The sequence below is a fragment of the Pteronotus mesoamericanus genome, unplaced genomic scaffold (genome assembly GCF_021234165.1).
Source record: "Pteronotus mesoamericanus isolate MK-2021 breed Mesoamerican mustached bat unplaced genomic scaffold, CSHL_Meso_final contig_2, whole genome shotgun sequence".
In the NCBI taxonomy this organism is placed as follows: Eukaryota; Metazoa; Chordata; class Mammalia; order Chiroptera; family Mormoopidae; genus Pteronotus; species Pteronotus mesoamericanus.
Window position 1 is genome coordinate 23,620,026 of NW_026555084.1, and position 18,022 is coordinate 23,638,047.

At 39.3% G+C, this 18,022-nt stretch overlaps 1 protein-coding gene across 3 annotated transcripts in view; it reads left to right on the forward strand.

Annotated features, from left to right (window-relative positions):
• The window catches only part of SIL1 (SIL1 nucleotide exchange factor), a 196,460-nt gene that overhangs the window by 122,376 nt on the left and 56,062 nt on the right, over nucleotides 1-18,022 (forward strand). For all 3 annotated transcript variants that reach the window (XM_054568382.1, XM_054568385.1, XM_054568383.1), the window contains exons 6-7: nucleotides 8,352-8,543; nucleotides 13,478-13,599. In XM_054568382.1, the coding sequence (XP_054424357.1) occupies nucleotides 8,352-8,543; nucleotides 13,478-13,599 (314 nt within the window). The remainder of the gene's footprint in view (nucleotides 1-8,351; nucleotides 8,544-13,477; nucleotides 13,600-18,022) is intronic.

Here is an 18,022-nt window from a genome sequence, read left to right on the forward strand (position 1 = left end):
AAACCAGGCTTTTTTCTTTGTCTTCTGTATTGATTGAAGACCCGCTGTGCTTCTGTTTATTCTCCTTGTTCTCCTTAATGATGTTCTTTCATAATTCAGTTAGAGTAGGAAAGTATGAATATTATAAAAATATTTTTAAATGTAAAAGCAAGCGATTATGTTTTCAGTTGCTTTGCAATTAAAAATAATCCTCTCCCTTTGCAAGGGGAGATACCAGTACCAGTACCCAAATGCATGATCCCCATCCCTGTATGGGATAATTTTAGTCAACTGCTGCTTCTGAGATACAGCGGCTACACTCTGTTTACTTCTGTGGAACTCGGGTTGTTAGCTTCTTCATTGAGGTGCTGAATCCTGGGATGTTTCTCCTGCTTTCTGTTGGAGCCGGTTTGGACTGATTTAGCTCACTGCCAATATACTGGAACAGGCAAATAAATTGACTTGAAGTATACAGATTGGAGAGTTTCCTTCTTTTTTTAAAAAGTATGTTTTATTGATTATGCTATTACAGTTTTCCCAATTTTCCCCCCTTTGTCCCCCTCTGTTTGGTTCCCCCCTTCCCTCCAGCAATCCCCCCTCTTAGTTCATGGCCATGAGTTACACATGTAAGTTCTTTGTCTTCTCCATTGCCTGTACTGTCCTTAACATCTCCCTGTCTATTCTGTACCAGTTCTGCTTCTAAGTCCCTATACATTTTCCTCCATTCTCCCCTTTCTCCCTCCCAGCTGATAACCCTCCATATGATCTCCATATCTATGATTCTGTTCCTATTCTAGTTGTTTGCTTAGTTTTTGTTTTTTATATCCAGTTGTTGATAATTGTAATTTATTGTCATTTTACTGTTTATAGTTTTGATCTTCTTTTTCCTAAATAAGCCCTTTTAACATTTCATATAATAACGCCTTGGTGATGATGAACTGTTAGCTCTACCTTGTCTGGGAGGCACTTTATCTGCCTTTCCATTCCAAGTGATAGCTTTGCTGGATAGGGTAATCTTGGTTGTAGGTCCTTGCTTTTCATTGTTTTGAATACTACTTGTCAGTCCCTTCTTGCCTGCAAATTTCTTTTGAGAAATCAGCTGATAGTCTCATGGGAACTCCTTTGTAGGTAACTCTCTGCCTTCCTCTTGCTGCTTTTAAGATTCCCTCTTTATCTTTAATCTTTGACATTTTAATTATGATGTGTCTTGGTGTGGACCTCTTTGGGTCCAACTTGTTTGGGGCGCACTGTGCTTCCTGGACTTGTATAGATTGGAGAGTTTCTTACATGTCCTGAGCTACTGGCTGCAGATGCCAACATACTTTGTTTATCAGTATTTATTAGCTTGGGGTGGTGAACATACAAAACAATATACAGATGATGTATTACAGAATAGTACCCCTGAAACCTATATAATTTTAACAAATGTCAGCCCAATAAATCCAACAAAAGATATGTTTAAACCCAGTTTATATGGTGGCTTGCAAATATAGGATTGCGCTTTTGCTATTTATAAAGACATTACTGTCAGATATTGTGCTATATCCTGTCAATTGAAGGAATAGTTTTGGGCTTGATTTTTTTGGGGGAAGGGCATCAATTCCATTGTATCCATTGGTACCTTTGAAGATATAAGTTAATGAGTCCTACTCAGAATCACTTCCTTTGTGGAAAAGCTCTGTTTTGCCTAACACATTTGAGCTGTTATTATTTTCTTTTTAAGATTTCATTTATTTACTTTTAGATAGAGGGGAAGGGAGGGAGGAAGAAAGGAAGAGAAACATCAGTGTTGGATCATTTGCCTTTCACACACCCTCAACTGGGGACCTGGCCTACAACAACTCAGGCATGTGTCCTGATTGGGAATTAAACTGGCAACCTTTTGGTTCATAGGTCAGCACTCAATCCACTGAGCCACACCAGCAAGGGCTAGGCTGTTATTGTTGAAACTGATCCCTTCATCTGTTTATTTTTATACAAATTGTTTGATGCTTTATCATGTCAGCTGTTGTTCACCTATATCCTATAAATTGCTGCCTTTTAAAATATGGCCTTCTGATTCTGGACAAGATGAAGTAGACTCATTTCTTTTTATTCTCCCTTCTAAGGACAACTAAAAACCCTGGACATAATACTAAAAGTAAAGATAAGAAGACCCTAATGGGTGGGAAGAAGGCAGACTGGCTGCAGGCCTTGGAACTTGATGAATGTCATGGCAGTGAGTTCCTTGGGCTTTTTGTCCCCCTTTATATATTTTAAGTGGGCACCAGAGAAACCCACATCCTGGAAATGCCAACAGGTGCAGATAGAAAACAACCCTAAGAAAGGCCTGCTCTTTCTAGAGAAAGTATCAGGCAAAGGACAACCTAGTAGTACAAAAAAACTTGGATAATACCTGTCTTACTTTAGACAAAGACTATGGAAATCTCCCCATCTCCACCCTTACTGCCAGTGAAAGTTGAATAGGGAACTTGGATTTTTCACCTCCCATTTGCTGGTAACAAACTGCCCTCTCATTCCTCCACCAGACTGGTGTCAGCAAAAGCTGAGTAGGGAGCCTGAACTTGTACTCCCTCCTGGTGGCAGCGAGATGGTGTGAGGCTGTGCTCTGTTAACTGGGCCAAGGTGGTTTCCGTAAGAGTTGAGCAGAGAGTTGAGGCGGAATTTCTACCCTCTACCCAATGGTAGGAGACTTTTTTTGCTTCCCCCACTGGTGGTGTCCTACCAGTAGAGACCAAGTGTTTTTCATCCTCCTCATGGCATAGCGGGATCTCCTGTTAGGGTGGGATCAGCAGAGGCCAAGAAGAGAACCTGAATGCCTGTCCCCTCCCTGGCAGTACTACGGGGGGGTTTTCACTTCTCTTAGTTGAGATGATGCCGGGGGGAGGGGGTGGGAGGGTGGGCAGGGAGTGGGGAAGGCTGAATGGAGAGTCTGTACTTTCATCCTTCACCTGGTGGCAATGGGCAGTGTGATGCAGCATTCTACTTCCCACTCTGGGGCAGTGTCAATGGGAGTAAGTGAGGAGGCTGAATTTCTACCCCTAGATCAGGAGCAATGAGGCAATGCTTCAATCCGCCACCAGGTTGCTGTCAGAAGAGGCCAAAAAAGAACTTCTACTCCCAATGTCCAGTGCCCAGTGGTGGCAGGTGATGTTCTTTTCCTCCTAATTAGAGAGTGGTGGTAGGATTTTGGAGAGAAGGGAGCTAGGAAAAGAGATTTTGCAGATGATGTTCTGGGCATACTTCCTAGTGACTCACATGAGAAATTGACCAGAATCAACACAGCAAAAGATTTAAGAACTGAACTATAGTGTGGAATACTGCCCAGGTGTTTAGATTAGCTTCTGGGTAGCACACAAAAGAAGCAAACCAAAGTAAACACTGCAAAGGCTCTTAAAACTTAATTGTTTTGTAGTTACAGTTATACAAGAAGGCCAGAAACAGCATACTAACCCTAAACAATGTGACTGCCTACTGAAAAGGGAAGATTCAGTAGGAGTTAGAGTCTTAATAACAAAATGTCCAGGATGCAATAAAAAAAAATTCACTCATCATACCAAGAACCAGGAAAATCAAAACTTAAATTAGGAAAGAATTAACAGTTTCCAACAGTTAAATGACTCAGAAGTTGGAGTTATCTAACAAGGATTTTAAAGCAGCTATCATATAAAAGCAGTTATGAACACTCTTGACACAAATGACAACCTCAGCAAAGAAATAGAAGATATAAAAAAGAGCCAAATGGAATTTAGAACAAAAAAGTACAGCAAAAAAATTTTTTAAAAAATTACTGGGTAGGCTTAATAATAGCAGAATAGCAATGAGAGAGAAAAGCTTCAGTGAACTTGAAGACAGGTAAAACTTTCCTAATCTAAATAAGACAGAAAATAGATTAAGGTCCTATAGGAATACAGGCATACCTCCTTTTATTGCACTTTGCAGATAATGCATTTCATCAACATTGATGCAAGACCTTCTACCAAAAAAAAGATTACAACTTACTGAAGGCTCAGAGGATGTTTAGCATTTTTAGTAATAAACTATCTTTAAATTAATATATGTACATTGTTTTTAAGACATATTGCTATTGTACACTTAATAGACTACAGTATAGTATAAACATAACTTTTATATGTATTGGGTAACCACAAAACCTGTGATGCACTTTATTGTGATATTTGTTTTATTGTGTGATCTGAAACCAAACCTGCTTTATCTCCTTGGTATGACTGTATAACAAAAGGTCTAACATTTGTGTGACTGGAGTTTCAGAAGGAGATGAGGAAGAATCTGGGGCTGAAAAAGAATCAATGAAATAAAGATGGAAAAATTCCCAGAGATGATGAAAGGCATAAATGCATAGATTCATGAAACTGAACGAATGTTAAATAGCATAAATGCAAAGAAATCAATACCATCACAACCTTCTTTAAACTAAAGAAATCAATACCATGATGACCTTTTTAAAGAAGTTAACATTCTTAAAACTAAGAACAGAAAAGCTCCTGAAAGCAGCTAGAGAGAAACATTATCTGTAGGAAACAATGATTGAATGACAGTGAATTTTTCATCTGGAACCACAGAGGCCAGGAGTATGTGACACATTTTTCGAGTGCTGAAAAAAACAAACTATCCATTCAGAATTCTATAGCCAGTGAAAATATCTTTCAGGAGTGAAAGGGAAATCAAGACATTTTCACACAAAAGAAAATTAAAAAGAATTTGTCAGCAGCAGACCTACCTAAAAGGATGTCTAAAAAATATTCTCCAAATAGAAAGTAAATAATAACAGAAGGAAACCTGGAACATGAGGGGGGAAAAATGAAGTGAGTAAAAATAAGGGAAAATGTAATGGACTGTCCTCTTGAGTTTTAAAAATTGTGTTTGATAGTTGAAGCAAAAAATTATGACAATATAATATAACTTCATATACATTAAACATGAATGCCATTACCAGAGTTACTACTTTTGTTTCTTTGCTGCACTTTGGTCTTTCTTGGACGGTTCTCCCTTTTGATTAGCTTTCTTTATGAAATGTTAAGTGGGTTTATCATTTGGGGATGAGGAAATCATACAATTATACACTTGACATCTGTCTATAACTGAATAATGGATGCACAGTGCTCAGTTACTGACAGACTGAAAGAAGTAATGTGATCATCCACTGATCATGATGGGCATTTATGTAGTGATTGTGGACTTGAATCCTCAGTAAAGTTGAGGCAAAGTTGGTGTTTATGGCACTTATATTTAACATACTATGGCAACTGAAATTTGTGTCATGTTGGGAGACTGGTATTACTTAAACTGTGGTATTTGAAATTGGTGTATATCAAATTTGTGCAAAGCAAGGACTGTCTGTATTTGATAAAAGTCTTGTATCTAGAATATATAAAGAACTCTCAAAACTCAGTAGTAAAATCCAACAACCCTGTTTGGAAAATGGGCAAAGGTCATGAACAGACATTTCAACAAAAAGAATATGTAAATGGCAAATAAGCACATGAAAAAATGTGTTTTTTTTAAAAAAAAAGATTTTATTTATTTTTAGAGAGTGGGGAAGGGAGGAAGAGAGAGAGAGAAACGTTGACTGGTTGCTTCTCACATTCCCCTAAGCATGTCCCCAACCAGTGTCCTGGTCTGCAACCCAGGAGTGTGCCCTGACTGGAAATTGAACCAGCAACCTTTCATTTTGCAAGCCAATGCTCAATCCACTGAGCCACACCAGCGAGGGCTGAAAAGATGTTTAATGTCATTTGTCATTAGAGAAATGAAAATCAAATACACAATGAGGTATCTACACATCTATTAGAATACCTACAATAAAATGGTGGTAATAATAATAGTGAAAATGTGGAGAAATTGGATCTTTCATGCATTGTTGCTGAAAATATAAAATGGACAGCTCTCTGGGAAATAGTTTGGCAGTTTCTTATAAAACAAAACGTATGTTTATCATACATCCCAGCATTTGCAATTATGGGCATTTATCCCAGAAAAATAAGAACCCTGAAACAACTCAAGTGTTCTTTAATAGATGAATGATTAAATAAACTCTACATCCTTCAATTTGGAATACTACTCAGCATTAAAAAGAAATGAACCATTGATATATGAAGTAACTAGTGTAGATCTCAAGTATATTATGTTCACTAAAAAAAAAAAAAGCCAACCTCAAAAGATTACAGACTGTGTGATTCCATCTATATAACATTCTTCAAATGCCAGAATTAATAGAGATGGAGAACAAATTAGTGGTTGCTGAGGCATAGGGACGGGAGGGAGTGGGTGGAAGGATGAGGCTCACCTATAAAGGAGCACAATGAAGCTGTTTGTTAGTGGTGATATTGAGTCATTGTTCTGATGGTTACATGAATCTATATATTGGATAAAATTGTTTAGAGTAATGCATACATATATGCAAATGTGTACATGTAAAAGCTAGCAAAACCTGAATAAGGTTTGTGGTCTAGTTAACAGTATTGTACCTATGTCATTTTCTTGGTTTTGATATTGTGCCATTGTAATTTAAGATGTTTCCACTGGAGAAAGTGGAATAAAGGATACTCTCTGTATATTTTTGTAACTTTCTGTGAGTTTTTAATTATTGCAAAATAAACAGCTTTCTCCTTCCTCTTCTTCTCCTTCTTCAAAAAAAAAGAAAAGAAAAAGAAAAAAAAAAAAAAGCCTTCCTGAGGACCAGATACACATCATTTTTGTGAGGCAGAGGTGACTAGTTTCTTATCCTGCTCACTTGACTGTCATCCCCCAGCCCTTTGCCTGGCCAGAGTCTTCTAGTAGGGTGTAGTGACAGCGATTCACTGTTGTAAGCAGGATATGGTATCCTATAGATGCGATTACTCTGCTAGGAGCTTTATCTTCTAAAAGAGAGGCTGAGCCCTGTCTGGTGTGGCTCAGTGTGTTGGATGTAGTCCCACAGGACAAAAGGTTTTCGGCTCAATTCCTGGTCAGGGCATGTGCCTGGGTTTTGGGCCAGGTCCCCAGCTGGGGTCCTGCAAGAGGCAACAGATTGATGTTTCTCTCCTCTTTCTCCCTTCCTTCCCCTCTCTCTAAAAACTTAAAAAAAAAAAAAAAATCTTTAAAGAGAAAAAAAAGAGAGGCTGATTGGGCCCTGGCTGGGTAGCCCAGTTGGTTAGAGCGTCATCCCGATATGCCAAGGTTCCGGGTCCCATCTCCAGTCAGGGCACATACAAGAAGTAAGCAATGAATGTGTAAATAAGTTGAATAACACTGTCTCTTTATCCCCACCTTCCTCTCTTTCTCTCTCTAAAAGTCAATAAAAATGAAAAAAAAAAAAAAAAAGCATACTGCTACCTGAAAGAGGGCCTCATTTGACCATGCCTGGTACTCTGATCTCAGATTCCAGCCTCCACAACTCTGAGAAATAAATGTTTGTTATTTATAAGTTACAGAGAGACACTCATTTTTTGGTTGGTGTTTCTATGGAGTGCTTATAACTGGAGAGAAAACCCAAAGGTAATAGATGAGCAATTTGGAAGTGACAGCTGCCTGTCATCCTACTTTTCATAAATATTCGTGCGTTTTAATTCTTCTTGAAAGATGGAGACACAAACACTGTGACACAGACCGCTGTTACATTTCAGACTCTTTATAAGTACTATCCTCTAAAATTGGGAAGAAAACAGGGAATGTCACAGGTATCTAATTAAAATCTTTTATTCACCTCCAGCATCACTTTACTTTAAAAATCTTTATATGAGCGCAGGATGGGGAGGGATTGAGAAAAAATTGTTTGAGGTTTAAATATAGTACATACAGTAATTTAGCCACTTTAAACAGTTGAACAAATTGTACACCTGTAGTTATATTGACAGTAATGACAGTGAATTAATTTTCATGAGCAAATTGCTCCTACTCTGACATCTCTTTACCCACAGTTTTCTACATCCAGGTTTCCCTAAAATGTTGCTGTATTGGGCAGGGCAATACCAAGATATTCTGTGATTGTAAAATGTAGAGAACCAATGTGTTGATTATTCCACTTTAGACCTCAGCCTTTTCATGTGAGATTAGGGGTCGAAGGTAGGCTTGCATTGCTTTCCTTAAACTCACTGATTGTAACAATAAGACTTTTCAATCTTCCTGCACATTGGAAGTCAGACTGGGATGACAGAGCCTTGGAAAACCTTGAGTGTGTTTTTGGGGCAGATCGCTATATGGGTAGACTCTGAGAGCATCTTAGAGGATATCAGGATTCCTGATAGTACACATTAACAAAAATTTTGAGTCCTAGAGAAGCTGTTATTTGAGGATGGATATCCATGGTAGACTGTGGGAATTTTGGGAAGATGTCTCCAATGGATTTAATTAATCATCTCTTTGCTCCTTAGGCAAGACAGGCTGAGGTTAAACGGCTCTTTCGCCCCATCGAAGAACTGAAGAAGGACTTTGAGGAACTGAACGTTGTCATTGAGACTGACATGCAGATCATGGTACGGCTGATCAACAAGTTCAATAGTTCCAGCTCCACCCTGGAAGAGAAGATTGCTGCACTCTTTGATCTTGAATATTATGTCCATCAGGTATTGTATTTCATTGTCTATACGTCTGATTTTTAACTGACAGCTTCAACAATAACCCATCCCCCACCCTAGGCTCTAGGAAAATACATTAGCATCTTTACTTCTCTCAGCATGTACAGTATTTTTAATCTAGGCCAATATCTACTGTATTAAGATATATTCTTAGAGGCCAGAGCCAACTCTTTTTCATTTGGAGTATTATCTCCTTTATTTTTTAACACTGATGATATAGCAGAGGTTAAATAGGTGTGATCCTTGTTCCATGTAGATCACAATTTGTAAGAGGGAACAATTTAATAAAAATCAATTGAACAATGATCAAATTAACAACTTAATAATGAGATAATTGAAGATTGTATTGAGGGCTTCAGACGGTAATGTAGGAATGTGTAACAGGGGAACTTAGCCTAGTCGGAGGCATTGGGGAAAGCTTCCCCGAGGGTGTTACATTTTGGCTGAGCATTAGAGGATGAATAGGAGTTGGCTAGGCAAAGAGGGGAGACTAGACTAGGGGATGGCAAACTATGACCCACGGGTCAAATCTGGACCACTGTTGGTTTTTATAAATATTTGTGTATTATTTTATTGTTTTTGGCTGTTTTCAAGCTACAATGGCAGAGTTGTGTAGTTGTGATAGAAAGCATGTGGCTCACACAGCCAAAAATGTTTATTATCAGGCCTTCTAGAAAAAGTTTGCCAGCCCTTGGATTAGAGCATGCCAGGCAGAGTAGACAGCGTGTGCAAAGATTCTGAGTCAAAGAAGAGCTCGGTGAGATTGAAGACCTGGAAAAGATTAGAGTGACTGGAGCGTAGTGACCAGGAGATGGGGTAGCAGAGATAAAGTGGAAAAGTTGGGGAGTCAAGAGGTGGGGTTGGGACTACCATGTTCTCTCTGATTTTATCCTTGAGCCTAAGAACCATTGGAGAGTTTGAAGCAGGGAAGTGACTGATCAGACTTGTGCCTTAATTATAATAGTTAATATTTATTGAGCATTTTCATATAATGGGCTCATATTCAAGTGCATTGTACACTTGAATATTAATTAATTGGTTTCCACAGCTGCCTTATGAGTAGGCACTGCACTGTTATTAGTCCCATTTTATAACTGAGGCAAATAAGGTCACACTTGTGATTGCCCAAGGTCACCCAGTTAATGAATGGCAGAGCTGGGATTTACAGCAAAGGCTATCTGACTCCAAATTCTGCTCTTAATCTTTTGGCTACTCTGCTTCTCACATGATACTGATACCACTTGAAAGAAGCTCGAAGGGGAATAAGTGAATCTAAGGGAAAGAAGCCAAGAGAAGCCATTTTTCAATATAACTTATTGGGTGCCTGTTAAGTCCCAGGCATTGTTGCAGGCACTTAGGATACATCTGTGAACAAAATTGGAGCTTACCTTCTAGCAGAGGCAGATAGACAATAAACATAACTAATAAGTAAATTATAAATAATATACTTGAAGGTAGTAAATTATATGGAAACATTTTTAAAAAGCAGGGAAGGTAAGGATCCTCTTAGGCAGGAGAAGTAGCAAGTACCGTTAGCCCTAAGATGGGAGCTGTCTAATGTGTTTGAGGAACTGCAAGGAAGTCCGTATGGCTGGAACTGAGAGAAGAGGAAGAGAAGTAGATAAAACTCAGATGATGGGAGGAAAGAATGAAATTGAACATTATTAGAGGGTGTTGAACAGAAGAATGACATGATGTGACTTATTTCTAAAGGCTCCCTCTGGCTGCTGTGTTGAGAATTAGACCAAAGGTTGAGGGGAAAGCATGGGTGGAAGCAGGGAAACCAGATAGGAGGCTATTGCAGTAATCCAGACTAGGATGATGCTGGCCCGGGAAAGCTGTGTAATCATAATCAAAGGCTTTTTGAGATTCTCACCAAGACACAGATCTTCACCATCCTCCCATGCATGACAGTGTCCTTGTTCTCTATAAACTAGGCTGAAAGGCTTCCTTTCTTTCTTTAGGATTTGCCAGCCTTTGTGGTGAGAGAGGATGAGTATGTACTGTATCTGCAGGAATTATGGGGCAGCCTCTTCATCTTCTTTCTCTGCTCATAACTCTTTCTCAGGCCTCAAATAGCAGGTCTGTGATCCTTTTAGGGGGAAAAAATGGACCTGGGTTCTCTTTTCTCTTTCCAGTCTTTCTCTCCAGGGTAAAAAACAAAAATTCCAATAGCTTTTCTATTACAGATATTTAAAGGACTAAGGATCCTAGGGGTTATTGACTAAGTCAGTCCTGCTCTGATGTCAACAGCTTTTCTTATCATCTTAACATACTTGGATAGATCTTTAGTTACCAGGTTTCTGTAATCTCTTTAGTTGCAGCATAAAAGGCAAAAATGACTAGAAAGCTTATACCTAGAGGGGAGTGAGTACACAGGATGCTAGCAGGGCCCCTACAAATTTCTTTTTTCCTGCCAGTTGAGTGGTCACCTGGTCACCTGGCAGTGTCATCTCTAAGGTGACATCCTGTTCTGCTTTTATAGGTCACTGGTTGGGGTAAACAGTTTCTTAGACATCACCAAACTCAACCTGAGGTCAGCCCAGTAGCCCGTTCCCTGGTAGAGGCCAAGCTTGCCCTGTTGACAAAAGAGTCATAAATGTTTTGGTCATTAGCCTTTTGTTTGGAAATATAAGGTCCTCTGCTGGGGCTGGTATGTCAGGTTTCCATGCAACAGTGTTAAGTTGTGATTTCACAGGGGGTTCAATGAAGATACAGCTTGGCCTTGAGTTCCAGTTGCACTGGGTAATTGGGGTTGATGAAGAAGATAGGACTTTTTCCAGGAACTTCATCAGTCCACTCCTATTCTAGACTCACTGATTAGAGGTTTTGAGAACCCTGGGCTTTAAGCACCCAAACTGGATCTGCTAAAGGATTCTTCACAGCCATATTTGAATTATTAAACAGTTTTTGTAAAAAGCAAAATCGTGTGTGGGGAAAACATTTTGTGGGTTATTTATGAGGAGCGGCTCTGTCTGCCTATCCACCTTAAGGCTATGTGTTTGCCTTCCCTCACATGACTTCTCAGTTATTTACTATCACTTCTCCCTTTCTCTATTTCCTTGGCTTTCATTGTCTTGTCAGCATTCTGGTTCTCTTTTTTTCCTCTCGAGTGTTGGCACGATTCCCTTCCACCCCACTCCCTTCCTCTTCATGCACTCCCTTCCTCTGCATTGAACTCCTCTCCACCAGTCCACCCCTGCCCCCCAGCCCCCTCTTAATTCTGCAGCCATACTTGGGAAAAGTTTTGGCCCCAGACCCAGATTTTGAAGCTTGATATTCTGGGTGTGCAGTGGGCAGAATGACCTCTTTTTTCCTCATCTCTAGTGAAGTAACATGAGAAAGCATCTTAAGAAGGCTGAAGTGCTTATAAATGACAGCATTTATAGCATCCTGAATTATCTTTGTAATAATAAACAATCTAGAACAAAACCTTTGTGTTGCTGGGTTATATTGTTTTGGGGCTTTCAGAGGGGCAGCTGTCAGTTAGGAACTCATGTAAGCTTTGATATGTAGCCATCCCAGGCAGAGAATGACAGGACTCTGAGCCATGGTTTTGTATTCAGAAAACCTGGAGAAAGGAGGATCAAAGGAGAGGCAGTGAATTCTTAGATTTTAAAATCAGAGGATGTGAGGAAGAAAGGCTCAGTTAGTATTTTTTGTGCTTATTTCAGTAAAGCACCCAGTTCTGAGTCTCTCTAGTTAGCTGTGCTATAGCACAATAATCAGTCATTCCTCTTCATAAGGACAGATTAGGGCAGAAAAATCCCAGCCCCAGTTTGGGGTCTTTATAGCAGAGCAAACTCCATACTCACTTCATGTCCCTGGATTGGCCATTTTTTCAGGTTTGTAGTACCAAGGACCCATCCATTTTATTGGAACAGATACCCTAGATTGCCTTTTTTTTTTTTTTTTTTTTTTAAACCTCACAGTTGAGTTTATTGCAGTAACATTTTTTTTCCTGACCAAATTCATTCATTGATTTAATGATTATTTATGGAGCAGGCTTAGTGCTGTTGTACTCACTAGACCTAAAACAATGGACAGAGACAAAAACCCCTGCTCTTGTAGAAATAATAACAGAATGTATAAGAATAGTCTTCTAAGTGTAAAAACAGGCTAGGCCCACCCCAAAGCAGAATGAAATACAGTTCTTTGAACTCGGTTACTCTGTTAGAGTCCTCTTCAGTTTGGAAGGGCACAGGTAGGAAAGGGCTGTGTGGTGTCTGGAGGAAAAAGGTAGATAGCAGTCACCTTGTTGTTGGGCTCTGCTTTCCTGGGTTTTCCTGATGATTTGTATAGTGGGATCAGCATGTTGGCAAGAGGCAGCTTTTGTAGCAACAAAGATATTTTCAAGGGAGACTTGTAGCTACTGCGTAAAGAAAACAGGATCCAGTGACCTTTCTAAGTTCGTCTTGTTCCAGGATACTAATGAAGCTTAGGGAATGTGATGTCCCCTCTTTCATAGAATAACAGATAGATTGTTTGGACCTGAGGCTTTAGACCTTAAATGATAGCCTAGACCAGTGCTGTCCAATAGAACTTTATGTGATATGAAATGTTCTGCACTGTCCAATAATAACCACTAGCAAGAAGTATAGGTCTAGACTAAAGCCTTTGAGAGAGATACTGTTATGCAGATTTTATCATGAATGTCCTCAGATTCAGTCAACACTGGACTGCATGAAGTGAGGCAGAGGGAAGTGAGGGTACTATTATTACTTCTTTCCTGTTACTCTTCCAGATTATTTTAAAAATTTAATTTGTTTTTGCAAACCCTTTCCTAGTTAGTCAGAAAGGCAACCATGGCTTTTTGCTTGACTTTTTAGTTTGTTTTTTGAATAGTCACTAAAAGAAAGGCTGTAGGAACAGCCTTTCTTACCTTGATGGCAGTACTGTATTAAGCAGTGCCTTTCTTGCAGATGGATAATGCACAGGACCTTCTTTCCTTTGGTGGCCTTCAAGTGGTGATCAATGGACTGAACAGCACAGAGCCTCTGGTGAAGGAGTATGCTGCGTTTGTGCTGGGGGCTGCCTTTTCCAGGTGAGCAACAAGAATGGTCTTCTCATTAACTAGGATTACTTGGGCCCTTCAGGTGAATTCTAGCTTTACGTTGGACTGAATAACCTGGAAAAAGGTTACACTTGAACTCATGCTCACACCTTTCCCTATTTTACGGTAATCTTAATGAGACTAGAATAAGAATTTCATTCAGCTCTTATTCCAAGTAGATAAGAATTTTCACCCATGTTGTCACCATTTATGCTTCTCTATTCCCCCTTATCTTATATATATATATGGACATTTAATATCGTATTTTAGATCACATTCTTTCTTTTATTCAAAGCTAATAAAAAGTTATACCAACCATAGATAGAGAGGAAGGCGGATGAACTACAACAGTTGATGCTTTTGGAAATGAAGCTACATACATTTTTGTGGTGAATAAATTATGAACCTGACTAAGGAGGGCCATTTGGGGAAAATGTGTCTTTCCATTAGTTGTCTGGAGCCAATCAACATGCAGTTAGGTTTTCAGACTCTCTGGGTTGAGAGTTGTTAAAATTTCAACTAGCCTGGCATGTCTTAGAAGCCTAATCTCTCCAAATAGTGGATGCATCAAGGTATATGGGTACCATACCACTTCGTTTCACTCATACTAATAAAGTAAAGATGTCCTCAAGATGCAGTTTATTGGAGTTATAGTTCCTTCGATTTTGAAAATCTGTTCCTAAGACCATTTGTTTCTCTAAAACAGAAACCAGTATTCTGATTCTTGCTACAAGGAAATGCGTGGTGACTAGTAGGGATTGTCTTGGTTGGAGACAGGGATCATTATTATATAGGAGAAAGGCTATTCTGAACATCTCTACCTTTGGAGGCTTTGTTTTGAAAAGATTTCCTTTGCCTCTCATCCATGCTTATCTTTTTTAATTAGAATCTCAGTCTGATGTCTTCTCATCCTGAAAAGCTTCAGGATCTTAGTAAATTAATGAGCAAAGCTGGGAAGGCCAGAAGAATTGTTCCATGGGGAGAGACTGAGAGCACTACAGGCCTTTGCTTCCCTTAGCACTAACCTGCCTTGATCTTGAAGCCCTGGTTGTCCTGTGGTTCTGTTGTTGATATTCAAGGCTATGGCCTCCAAGGCACTCCATTTCCCTTGGTCTCATCTACCAGAGCCAGATTGTTTCCCAGAATGCTTGTGCATTCACTGGAAAAGTGGAGAATCTGAGTTTGTCATTGGTAGCTGTGATTTCAGCCCTGGAGAAGTCCCAGGTCTTACCGTCATAAGGCTTTAGAGGCTTGAGTACTTACTGAGCTCACTTTTGTTTAAGCCATGAAAGAACTAAATCAAAATTATTAACCTCTCTCCCCAGTCCCTTTTTGGAAATCTATTCCAAAAGCCCAACTACTTTCTTTCCACTTTCAGTCTGAACAGATGATCCTACTTGTTCCTTGCTGTTGCTTTTGTAAACACATTTCTTGGGGGAAACTGTGTAGCATCTTGATGTCATGTCTTAGTTAAAGGGGACTAAGTGACTTGAGAAGTATTCATTGGGCCTGCATAGCAGGCCGTAACAGACCAGGGGGCTGTGCCAATATGTGATATTAGTAAGACTTTTCTGTGATTGTATTAGGTTAGGGTAAGACCATGTTAACATTTATGCAATATTACTAAAATTTTAAATAGAGATAAATATAAAATATTGCAGTTTATTGTTTTGGTGACAAGCATACTGCTGTATTCAAAATGTTCTAGCTGGGCTTTTGATGGCTCACTGGAGGGCTGTTGCAGTGACAACATGGTACCATGCCAGAACTTTCGGAAGCCAGCATCAGGCTTTTGAACATCATGAAAATGTCAGTGTTTCATGCAAAGAGGAACTTAATGCCAGGTAAGAATATTTCTATGTAGAGAGGAAGGTTTCAGTGCTCTAATCTGATATTCGTTATTTCCTCTTGATGTCCTAAGTATTGTCTCTGCGGCTCCTTCCCTGTCCCCAGCCTAGAGGTGTGCATAAACATAACGCATATGTGCGTGTGCACACATAGAGTGATCGGATAAGCTTGCTCTTTGTCAGGAGCCTATTTAAGGGATAGTGAGCACATTGGAATCAACGAGTCCCAGGGTTTGGGAGTGTTATTTAGAGGTCATTCCTTCTAGTTTTATGCTGATGGGCAAGAATACAGCTCAATCAACCCTGGCTGGGTGGCCCAGTTGGTTGGAGCGTTGTCCCATGCACCAAGAGTTTGTGGGTTTGATCCCCCATCAGGGCACATGCTTAGGTTGCAGATTCAATCCCTGGTCAGGGCACGCAGTGGAGACAAATGATCAGTGTTTCTCTCTCACATCGCTATTTCTCTCTATCTCTGTCTTCCTTTCTCTCTAAAATCAATAAATATATCTTTGGGTGAGGATTTAAACATTTTTTTTTTTTAAAAAAGAGAACCACTGCTTAATCAGTCCAGATGTTTGAGCATTTGGGAAGACTAGGCATATCACTATACCTAAAGTCAGAAAGTCTAGTTCAAGTCCAGTCTACCATTTCCTGACTGTTTCCTATTGACAAGTGACTTCACCTTTCTAATCCTTACCTTTTTCATTTATTAACTAGGAACAATAATAGGTGTCCTCTGCATTTCATAAGGTTAAGTAAATATGAAATAACATAATATACAGTAAGTCCTGTGAAAATGCTTATAAAGCACCTGTCAGTGATAAGGGGTATATAATATCATCATATCCACCATGTGTCCTTTTTACTATGGTTTTTTACTATGAGGTAATTCTTATTTCTTTTTCCTTTTTTAAAAAATTATATTTTATTGATTATGCTATTACAGTTGTCCCAATTTTTCCTCCTATGCCCCCTTCCACCCAGCACCCCTCACCCCCTCAGGCAACCGCCACACCTGTTATTTGTGTACATGGATCGCACATATAAGTTCTCCAGAAATGGAAATGGGTACTCCATTTCCTATACTGTACTTTACATCCCCATGGCTATTCTGTAACTACCTATTTGTACTTCTTATTCCCCTCACCTCTTCATCTTCCCCTCCATCTGGCAACCATCAACTTGCTGTCTGTATCCATGATTCTGTCTCTGTTCTTCTGGTTTGCTTAGTTTATTTTTTAGATTCAATTGTTAATAGATATGTATTTATTGCCATTTTATTGTTTTAGTTTTGATCTTATTTTTCTTAAATAAGTCCCTCTAATGTTTCATATAATAATGGTTTGGTGATGATGAACTCCTTTAGTTTTTTTCTTGTCTGGGAATCTCTTTATCTGCCCTTTAGTTCTAAATGATAGTTCTTCTGGGTAGAGCAATTTTGACTGTAGTTCCCTGCTTCCCATGACTGAATATTTCTTGCCAATCTCTTCTAGCCTGCAAAGTTTCTTTTGGGACATCAACTGACAGTCTTATGGGAACTTCCCTTTAGGTAACTTTCTTCTTTTGCTGCTTCTGAGATTCTCTCTTCATCTTTAATCTTTGGCATTTTATTATGATTTGTCTTGGTGTGGGCCTCTTTGCATCCACCTTGTTTGCAAACAAGGATTGTCTTTGTTTCCTGGACTTGCCTGTCTATATCCTTCGCCAAATTAGGGACGTTTCCTTTCATTATTTTTTTCAAATAGACTTCCAGTGTCTTGCAGTTTCTCCTCTGGCACCCCTATGATGCATCCGTTGGAATGCTTGAAGTTGTCCCAGAGGCTACTTATGCTGTCCTTACTTTTTGGCTTCTTTTTTCTTGTTGTTTTGATTGGTTGTTTTTTCTTCCTTATGTTTGAAGTCATTGATTTGATTGTTAGCTTCATTCACTCTAGTGTTGTTCTCCTGTAAATTTTTCTTTGTTTCAATTAGTGTACTCCCGGTTTATCCTCACGCAAACGTGGGGCTGCCTTGTCTGCCAGCTACCACCTTGCCCACTGGTCCTCCAACTGCTGCCTTGCCGCGCATCCTCTCCACCCTTGCTGCCTGTCTCTGTCCCTCCTGCCAATCTGGATGAATGTTTCTTCTTTAACTCCTTGGTTGTCGGACTTCCATATAGTTTGATTTTCTGGCAGTTTGGGTTATTTTTTGTTTTTCTTCTTTTGCTTGTGTGAGGAGGCAAAGTGTATCTACCTACCCCTCCATCTTGGCTGGAAGTGTCTGTCATTTTTGTACACCAACAATGAAATATCAGAAAAAGAAACGAGGAAAAAAATCCTATTTACTATAGCAACAGGAAAAATAAAGGACCTAGGAGTAAATTTAATCAAGGAGGTAAAAGATGTGTATTCAGAAAACCATAGAATGCTGAAGAAAGAAACTAAGGAAGATACTAATAAATGGAAGTTTATACCATGTTCACGGATTGGAAGAATTAACATCATTAAAAGGTACATACTACCCAAAGCAATCTATGGATTAAACAAAATTTCTATTAACATACCAATGGCACATTGCACAGATCTAGA